Source organism: Condylostylus longicornis, unplaced genomic scaffold, assembly GCF_029603195.1.
Source record: "Condylostylus longicornis isolate FDR11 unplaced genomic scaffold, ASM2960319v2 ptg000006l, whole genome shotgun sequence".
NCBI lineage: Eukaryota > Metazoa > Arthropoda > Insecta > Diptera > Dolichopodidae > Condylostylus > Condylostylus longicornis.
The window spans coordinates 5,962,970-5,973,684 of record NW_026577975.1 but is presented as its reverse complement, the minus strand read 5'-3'; the positions used below and the strand labels follow the sequence as shown (position 1 = coordinate 5,973,684).

The 10,715-nt window shown below is 22.0% G+C and overlaps 1 protein-coding gene across 1 annotated transcript; it reads left to right on the top strand.

The window, feature by feature from the left end:
• Positions 1-1,810: 1,810 nt before the first annotated feature.
• LOC129617985 (serine/threonine-protein phosphatase 6 catalytic subunit) lies at positions 1,811-3,414 on the top strand. The gene is made up of 5 exons (XM_055532945.1): positions 1,811-2,072; positions 2,137-2,265; positions 2,319-2,477; positions 2,539-2,693; positions 2,756-3,414. The coding sequence occupies exons 1-5, from the start codon at positions 1,905-1,907 to the stop codon at positions 3,057-3,059; spliced, it is 915 nt and encodes a 304-aa protein (XP_055388920.1). The 5' UTR covers positions 1,811-1,904; the 3' UTR covers positions 3,060-3,414.
• The last annotated feature ends 7,301 nt before the right edge of the window (positions 3,415-10,715 follow it).

The following is a 10,715-nucleotide window of genomic DNA, read 5'->3' as shown; positions in this document are numbered from 1 at the left end:
TATTTTATTTATTTATATTTTTTTTTTGTTGGCTTGCACCATCACATTATAATTTTTATTTAATTTTTTTCTTTTCAAATTTAATGAAAAAAAAAGAGAGATAAGTAAGCATTTTTGTTACTTTATTTTTTCTTATAAACATAAACATTAAACATAGCTTTTAATTCTTATAATTCTTGTTTATTTTTATTTTTCATTTATACAAGTATATGTACATACATACATAATATAAAACTATATATACTATATATACTCATATTCACAATATATAAATATTAATACGAATATATAAATATAATTATATGCTTAGTAATACGTATATTTATTATAGTATATTATTAAAAAATTTACCCGCAAATATATAGATATACGTATTGAGATTAAGTATACGTATATATGTATGTGTATATAAAAAATTTAGAGTAAACTTTGAAATTTACCTGAGAACAATAATCGAAAAAGCAAAAAAAAAAAACAAAATTTTATAAGAGAAAAAAAAATATACCTATTAAAGTTTAATCTTAATTCTCTTCGAAAATTTTAATTTTATTCCTTTTTTTAAATTTAAATGATAAAATTATCAAAATACTTTATTTTGTATGAAGCTTTATATTTTAATATTTTTTTTTTGTATATACATTTACAAACACAAAAACAAAAGAAGACCAAATTTTATTTTTCTTTTTTGTACAAACAATATACAATAGCTACTCGCCCTTTACGCAAAACAAAAAACAACTAAAATTTTTAATCCACCTATAAATCGCGAGAATCAGAACAAAACTAAATTGTAAATACCTAGCCGAAAAAAAAAGTAAGAAGATATAAAATAATGAAAATGTTTGATAATAAATGTATGTATACTATAAAATATTATATTAAAAATTTTGCTATTGTGAATTGATATATTGTAGGAATTTTTCGAAAATAAATAAAAAGGACGGTACTACTACTGTCTACTGCTAAAGTAGTATACTCGTACAATTCAGTAAAGCAAAAATTAATGTTTACATTTTCTGGCTTCATAATTGTATCAAATTTGATACTTATAATTTCGAAAAATATCAACTTATGATAACCGGTATTTTTTTAATTGATACCGTGTTCGTAAATTTTTTTTTAAATGAAAAATGTTCACGGTATTACAACTATAATTTAACAAATTATTAATTTTACAAAAAAAAAAAATGATTTTTCAATTAAGAAATTTATTAAATTTTGATATACTCAACTTGCTGGAAAAATATAAGAACATATTTTGCAAATTTAATTTTTTTATACTAAAAAAATAAGCTAAGAAATAAAAATTAAATTAATAATTTATCCAAAAATTATACTAAGCCTTTATCTTAAATTTGAATTTATTATAAATTAGTTGTCTAATTATTTTACTGCAGTAAATTTACTGTCAATTAGAAAACTTAACAATCCTACAACTATTCTACAATGCGTACCATCATTATAACTTCGATAATAACGAAAAACCAATTCACAATCAACATTCACAATAACTTACTAATATGATTATGGAATAAAAATTTTATATAATTCGAAAGTTCTAATTACCCTATTAATGTTTAAAAAAATTTTTACTTGAACGAATAACAAATATTAACATATTAAAAATATTTTTTATTCAATATATTTTTTCTTAGCCTTAAAAGAATGATTAAAAATATTATTAAGTCACAGCTAAATAAATGAGGCATCTATCGGTAAATATAAGAAGTTTCATTAGCAAGTGGTTAAAATAGTATGACATCTGTCGCTATCGTCGCTTATTTGACTTCATCTTCAAAGCATTCATCTACCAAAAGTCATTCTTGCCCATTTTTAAAGTAATTTTTTAAGGGTGCCTTTAATTTCTTTATTTACTTAAAAATTTATAAATACAAATAGTAAGAATGGCTAATGATTTAGATCGATGGGTGGAATTAGTTAAAGATTGCAAATATCTACCAGAATGCGATTTAAAAAAACTCTGTGATATAGTGTGCGATATATTGCTAGAAGAATCAAATATACAACCAGTCAGTACTCCAGTAACAGTATGTGGCGATATTCATGGACAGGTTTGTTATACAAATTTATACATATAACAAAAATCCACTTTTAAACATATATTTAAAATTTTAGTTTTATGATTTAGAGGAGTTATTTCGATGTGGGGGGCAAATCCCAGATACAAAGTATATATTCATGGGTGATTTTGTAGATAGAGGTTATTATAGTTTAGAAACATTAACTAGACTTCTTACATTAAAGGTAAATTCAATTTGAAGTATGTACATAATAAGAAAAATAATAAATATTATTAGGCCAGATATCCAGATAAGATTACATTATTGAGAGGAAATCACGAATCACGCCAAATAACAAAAGTATATGGATTTTATGATGAATGTTTTAGTAAATATGGTAATTCAAATGCCTGGAAATACTGTTGTCGTGTTTTTGATCTCCTAACGATTGCTGCTGTAAGCTTTTTCGTATACTATATTTTTCGGTTATTTTAAGTTTATTTTGATATATTTTTAGTTAATCGACGAAGACATATTATGTGTTCACGGTGGTTTAAGTCCTGAAATAAAAACTTTAGATCAAATTAGAACTATTGAAAGAAATGGTGAAATACCTTACAAAGGAGCATTTTGTGATCTTGTATGGTCAGACCCTGAAGACATGGATTTATGGTAGTTTATTTTGTAAAAAAACGAAAATTTAACAGAAAAACTAATATTTACTTTGTTTTTAGGGCAACAAGCCCAAGAGGTGCTGGATGGCTATTTGGATCTCTTGTTACTAAAGATTTTATGAATATTAATAATTTAGATTTAATATGTCGTGCTCATCAACTCGTAAACGAAGGTATTAAATACATGTTTGATGATAAACTAGTGACTGTATGGTCAGCGCCAAATTATTGCTATCGTTGCGGAAATGTAGCATCAATATTAAGTTTTAAAACATCAAAAGAACGTAGTGTAAGCATTTTCAATGCTGTTCCAGATGCAGATCGAGTAATACCACCTCAAAATACAACCCCATATTTTCTTTAAAATTTAACAATTGAAGAGGGAAATAAAGGGAATAGAAATACTAGCAGAAAAAAAATATTGAAAAAATTTTCTTCTTCATAAAAAAACATTCTAAGTAAATTATTAGAAATTTTTCTTTTAGCTTAAAACAATTTTTATACAAAAAAGATGCTATATTTAACAATATAGCACAATTTAAAATCAAATATTCAATGTAAGACACATTAAATCTAAACCTAGGTACAATATACATACATATTATTATAATACGAATTATAATACAAAGTAAGAATATTTTTTATTTCTTGCCTACAGTATTCTTTTTATGTTACAAAATGAGAAAAATTATGAAAACTAAATTTGTTTAAATTATTTCAATTTAAAAATACACATACATACATATTTAAGCTTTTGGGAATCAAATATTACTGTCAAATTTTGTTTTTCATTTTAAACTATTGATCTTAAAAAACGCACATAATATTAATTTTAGAGTTTTTGTTATTAAAAGAAATAAATGTTTTGCAAAAAAAAATAATATTAGTATTCTTTCTTTATACTAGAATTATAGTTATGTAATGTATATACAAACCTAATATATAACATTTGTAAAGAAAAAAAACCTAAAAAATATTAATACTGCTTTGATTATATTCAAGCATAATCTATAGAATTATATTTTTTAGAGATACATAATCTAATTTAAATTACAAAAATTAAGATAAAAATAAAATTTTATACGAATTTCCGAATGATGTCAGCTGCTCTCAAAAAGAAAAGACTAAAAAGGAAAAATTTTATAATTTCACTTTCGATTTTTAATAATAATAAAAAAACATCTGACCAGTTAATTTTAAATCACATAAATTTCTATTTTTAATCAGCATATTAACCAAAATCATAACGTTTTTCAAACATTTTGGTAAAATATCACCAACGCCTTTTTTTGTTTCATTGTTGTGTCGGGATTTCTTTGACAAAAATTAACGAAGATCGTTAAATTAGCGAAATTAAAATAAAATTTTACTTTGATTATTAAGAAAAAAAAATTCTGATTATATAACTGATTTATAATTGCAAATGCAAAATCAGTTGAAAGTTTTTTTTATAAAAATTGGTCTCTAGTACTTATACATATTTGTAGAAATAATTCTGTTAGGTATTTAGGTGCATTCATTATTTTTATTATATTCAACCAATAATTTTAGATTTTATTATTTTGGCAAACTATATAGGTAATTACAATTTGCTAGACTATAAAACTCTAATAAATAAGTACAATTAATTCTACGGCATCGATAAGAATTATTTTAAAAAATAGAAAAAATATAAAAATATAAAGTTTAAATATTAAAAAATTATCTTTACGCCCCCTTTGTATTAAGCTAAACAGTTTTGGTTTTTATTATCAATTTCATTCAAGATTTAATTACTGATTTTGGGTCTATCAGATTAATCATGGAAACAAAAAAAATTTAAAAAATTACGTCACATAATGGTTAGTGTCACCTTTAACCTTATTTAGGTGTTATTTCTCACATGTTTTAACTTAGATATATAACATACCCACATAACTAGTTCTCATATAATAAAATTCTTTAAATTAAATCTTTATTATGAAGAAATAATATCAATCTATATAAAAAAAAATTTTTGATTAAAAACAGGTTTAATTTCTTTTTTAAATCTTCATTATTATTAAAAATAACCATAAAAAATGAATTTGATTTATTATTACTTATTTATTTTTTTTTTTCTTATTGTACAATTTTGTTAATTGGTCCGCAAAAAAATTTGTCGAATCTATTAAAGTCCAACTATATTAAAAGATATTAAAGATATAAAGGACTATACTATTATATTACATGCTTATGTACATACTATATAAAATATATATAAACTAAAAACAAATTAAAATTTGAAAGGCAACTCATTAACTTTTTATAATACCTACATGCATAATATTTTACAAACGAAATTTGAGATTTATAATTATCATTTGAAAATTCATCAGGGATATAAGGTTTCAATATGGAAATTTATTATAATGAGTACTATTTTAGAAATAAATTGCGATAATAATATAAAAACTGGATTTTCAAATTAAATATCACAAGCTACCAATAATTTAATTATTGTGGGTGGTGTTAGAAGATAAGTTGGCATCTATACGATCATATTAAACTAGAAAACGAAAGAAATAAATTTAAATAAATGTTAAATTACTTTGATTAATTTAAGTTGATCAAAAGTTGGTACAATTGTACTCATCTGAAATAAAAGAATTTTTTTATATACATATAGTTAAGTAATTGAATATTGTTTCTGAAACAAGAAAAATATTTTCCGGCTTATTTTATATTTCATTTATTAAGTCCAGGAATTACTCTAAACCTTCCACTTTCTAAAACAAAATGACTGTGTGGTGACTGAATTTTATAAGATTTTTGAAAAAAGTGAAACACGTAACACAAAAACTAGTTTCCTCACTTGAAAATTGTTATATATGAATCTATTATAGCTTCTAACATGCTCCTCACCCAGAAAATTAAAAAATATAAGATCAGAATTCTTGTGGAAGCCTTCATTCAATAAATAAATGATACTTAAACACACAATAAGTATAAAGATGTGCTTTTCATTGGATCAGTCAGATCTACTAAGTCGAATACAGACATACATCTGTATGTATATATATATCTAAATAAATTTTATTGAAACGAGTTTGTTTTTTCAAATTGTTTTTTTTTATGTAAAAATTATTTATCAAATATTTCAAAATAATTATGCATAATTATGTAACAAATATATGTATATAATGTAATTATCATATTTATGTTACATATAAGCATATATATCCATAATTTTATTAATAAATTAAATTTATGAAAGTACCTTTTAATTTATTCACAGTTGTTTCTTTAAAGAAAATTTATTTTTATTTTAAAAAGAATTTAATCGACGCATGTCAAATTATTTTTTTTATTCTCACAAAATAAAATGTTAATTTATTATTTTATATGTAAAATAACATGTATATTCCAATAAATTACATTAAAAACATTCCACAATCATTATTTTAAATTGCTTACAAGATCAAATTTATATTAAACGGTAAATCGAATCATTACAAGTGAATTTAATATTGCAAATTTAAAGAGTTACTAACCTTAAAAATGTTTAAAGTTTTCCAAATTTTGAATTCAACGAGCTTTTCCTTGTACCAAAATTATAATTGGAAAACACTTATAATTTTTAATATCTTCTAATAAATGACAAAATATAATAAAAAATTTCACATTTTTTTTTTGTGGAAAAAGGTAAAAGTAGAGTCATCTACAATTATGCATGTATTACGTCAGTTTGACTATGTATAGCTGTGTTTACACGACGACTTTTACATTAATGTAATCGTATGTCGTATAAACACAAGTTATGTCTAAATTTCGGTAGATACCCTCATATAATAAAATTTTATTGCATTAAATTGAACAATTTAATATTTGCGAATATAATTTTTAAGGCAAAATTATGTTCCACAATCATATTCGATCAGTACGATTCGGTCATGAATGATCGATCCGATTCTAAAAATCGATATTCCTGAATAATGTTTTTAACGTCTAGTTGTAATAAAATATTACGAATGTGTGACATAACACATCAATAAACTCTTTTTTAAGAAACTTGAAATAAAAAAAAATCCAATTTTTTATTCTCATATAAAAAAAAAGATCATATAAATTAAAAATTCTTTTATATTATTTTTATTAAAAATCAAAATATATGTATATGTGATAACAAAATAATATATAATTTATGTGTAAATTAAAATTTATATATTTCATAAATACTTATCTAAAATAACCATAAAAAAAGATTTTATGAACAATATATTTTCTAAATTAAATACTCTTGTTTGTTTAACGACTTGGAATTTAGAATTTTCGATTTTTTTTTTTTAATTATGCAAAATTATTCTGAAAAATTTTAATATAATGATATTAAATATTTTGATAACATTATTTTGATTATTACGATCGTGATTTAATCTTCGAAATTGAAATTAAGAATACCAATGTAAAAAATTTCTTATAATTTTAAGGAACAGGTTTTATTATAAAAGTTTTTTTTTTATTAATTTTGTGATTGAAAAAAATTCATAAAAATTTTTCTGGGAATATTTTTGATAAAAAGAAAAATAAATTCAATTTAATTTTACTGGATTAAATTTAAATCCTGTTAGAAACGTTCTATAATGGTACAAAGCATCGTTCTATTAAATATATATGTATAGACATATAAGTATTTCACTAGAAGTATAGAATTGATTTCGTTAAATTTAGACGCTTTTTTGTGGTTATTAATAGAAATTTTCTATATTTCGTGTGAAACATTAAATAAAGATTAAAGCACCTTTGTATTTTTATTATCCAAAAAAAAATTAATATAACTGTTAAAATGGCTATATAATTACTCAACTAAATATTTTAAAATTATTTCATATAGTCTCCGCATATTGAAACATATAATTATGAAAATATGATTCAAAATAAAATCCGCTCGTATATTAAATGTAATTTTCGAATTTTTGATTTTACATTCGAACCCTCATTGATTGAATTACATCGGGTAGAATTTCTATTAACTGCGAATTATATGTTTATTATCGAATTAATTTTAATTACCATAAATTGTTTACAATTTCACTGGAAACTAATAAACGCCGAGAAAATGCATGATGGTTAATGTTCCAAATTCCACATATTCCTCATAGTCTAAAATGCAACTTCCAGTTTAGCAAAAATTTTTAAATTTATCACACATTCAATAGAACCAATATGCAAATGATTAAAATTCTATGTGATCCCTCGATTAATTTCATGTTATTTCCGTAGATTAGTTAAAACATGAGAGACAAATAAAATGCCATGAAAATATCAAAATAAATATCATTTTACAAATTTATTATTTTACACCAAATTACCCTTTATGCTAAACTTGCTTACAAAATTAAATTTAAAACTACTATACACACACACACATGCACTATCATTTATGTCAAAAAACGGAAGTCCATGTGTAAACAAATATGAGAAAATAATTAAATCGTTAAAAATAATGGTAATATACAAAATAAAATCGAAAATTTATGAATCGAATATCATAAAAAAAATATAAAATGCATGTATGAATGCTGCTCTTCATATTATTACATGCTGTGCATCATAAATAAAAAAAAATTCACAATAAAAAATAAATATATGTAGGTATGTATATGGCTATACGTATGAAACAATTCTTTAATGTATTGTTGAATAAATTTTAGCAAAAAATTGCATATATCATTGTAATAACCTCTTAAGGTAGGAATTTTTGCTAAACAGTTACAAGTTATAATCATTGATAAATTGTCAGAAGGATCAAAATAATTAGAAAAATCAATTTTCTTTTGATTTTGACCCAATAATATTGCAAATCATTTGTCGTCATAAAATTTAACATAAACATGTACTTATATGTAAAAATTATTATGAATTTTTTCTAATTGTGAATATTTTTGTTATTATTTCTTATGCTAGTTTATTCTTTGTTTATTTAAAAAAACCTAATAAATTAATAGATAATTAATTCAAAATTGTAATATAAAAAAACTTAAAACAATACATTTTATAAAAGGAAGAGTACTTACCATAATATAGTAAAGGTGTTGATATTTTTTTTTATAACAACGTAAAAGAAATTCACAAATATTCTTTTCAAACAATTGTTTTATAACAAAACAGAAAAAAAAAGAGAAAAAGGTGGGCGATTCACAACGCAAACATCAAATATGGACTGAACTAGTTTCATTGTAAAACATAAATATTAAGAATAATAATATTTTTTTTATATAATAATAAAATTTTCTGGAAACCATAATATTGCAAAATATTCAATGTAATTAAAAAAAAAAAAAAATGATATTGAAAATTTTGAATTTTAAATTTGTTGTTTTTTTTTCTGTTCATTTCATTCGGAAACGGATGATGGCGCTTGCAATTGAATTACATACAATGTATATTTTATATTTCATACAGAGTTCATGGTCATTTCCAGATTTTTAATAAGAATTTAAAATTAAGATGCAAAAATATCGTTATTTTTTTGTTGTGATTTTGATGTAGAAAATTTCTTGAAAACGGCAAAAAAATTGCTCGCAACTTTTGTACCAGAATTTAATAAAAAAATACGATTTTTTTAATGTATATAAATATCTAAATATAAAATTTCGCACATTTCAACCATGGAGTACAACTTGTCCACTTATGTGAGTAAATAATTATGAACATAACAAAAAAATTTAAATAATGAAGTATTTCTAAACCCAGCAGCAAATTTTATGAAAAAAGGTCAAATATTGGTACTGGAACGTACATAGTTTTACTTATTAAAGAAGTTTTTGGGAAAACACCTTGTTTAAAAAGATTAACCTTATAATTGTAAATTAAAAAATTCTTTTGGATTTTAGATTTTATTCTTTAAAGGTTCTTATACATTTTTTACTATCGAGTGTTCACGGAATATATCACGGAATCACGGAATAAATACACCACATTAATTAAGTAGGATTCATATTTGAAATAAGAACTATAATGGAATTAATAATTGTACTAAATTCGGTTTAGATAGTTTCTGCTTGTAACTACAGAATTAAGTCTTTCTTTTAAAACTGAAATTTCACATTTCAATTGATTTTATTTAAATCCCAATTACCCACTTATTTTCCAAGAAGTATAATATTAATATTAACTTTCATTTTGTTCGCATTTTTTTATTAAATTTATTATATACATTTATTCCATTTAAGATTTTTAATAATAAAAATAGATTTTTTATTTAGTTAGATTGCAATTTATTAAATATATTGAGTATTATACTTAAATACTCAATTACAATAGTTCATTTGCAAAAATTGTATAATTATATAAATTTCTATTTTATTAAGAAAATAGAATTATTGAAATTTTTTAAAAATATTCTTTAAATAATATTTTAATTTTCAATCATTTTTCCAATTAACACAAGAAGTTTTAAATCGCTACTTAGCGACTATTCATATATAATACCTACTCTTGAGACACAGAACATTTTGAAGAGATTGCTTGTGTTCCTTTTACTTAGGCTATATGTTATAAGCCGCTCGAACTACTCCCGAAATTGTAGGCAAATGAAACGCTGTTTTAAAACTGCCTTCCATCTCAACTATACTTCAAATTTCTCGGTTTTTGTATACTGTTATACACATTTAATATTAAACTAATTCTTAATATTTTACATTATTTACAAAAATATATAAACCGTAAATGTATATATATATACATACAATTATTTACTAATTAATTTATGACTCTAAATAACCTAAAAATATAACGGTAATTACGTATGACGCTTTCAAAAAAAAAAATTTGCAAAAATTAACTTCACTCTCACGCAAGTAATTTAATATTTTTGAAAAAATTCTTTATAAAATAATTTTTAAAATAATCTAATATACTTCCATACATACATATAACTGGCAAACATACAAATACACATACGTATATACATAATATACATATATAATCAATTTTATAATGACATTCTTTTATAATTTTGTTTTTTCATTAAAATTCTCAATTTGGTCATCTTATAATT

What these genes read in the sequence shown, in the direction of transcription:
- LOC129617985 (XM_055532945.1), top strand. Translation starts at nt 1,905, where the DNA reads ATGGCTAATGATTTAGATCGATGGGTGGAATTAGTTAAAGATTGCAAA. An exon ending in GTGGCGATATTCATGGACAG is followed by an intron (nt 2,073 to 2,136) that starts GTTTGTTATACA and finishes TTAAAATTTTAG; the next exon opens with TTTTATGATTTAGAGGAGTT. An exon ending in ATCTCCTAACGATTGCTGCT is followed by an intron (nt 2,478 to 2,538) that starts GTAAGCTTTTTC and finishes ATATATTTTTAG; the next exon opens with TTAATCGACGAAGACATATT.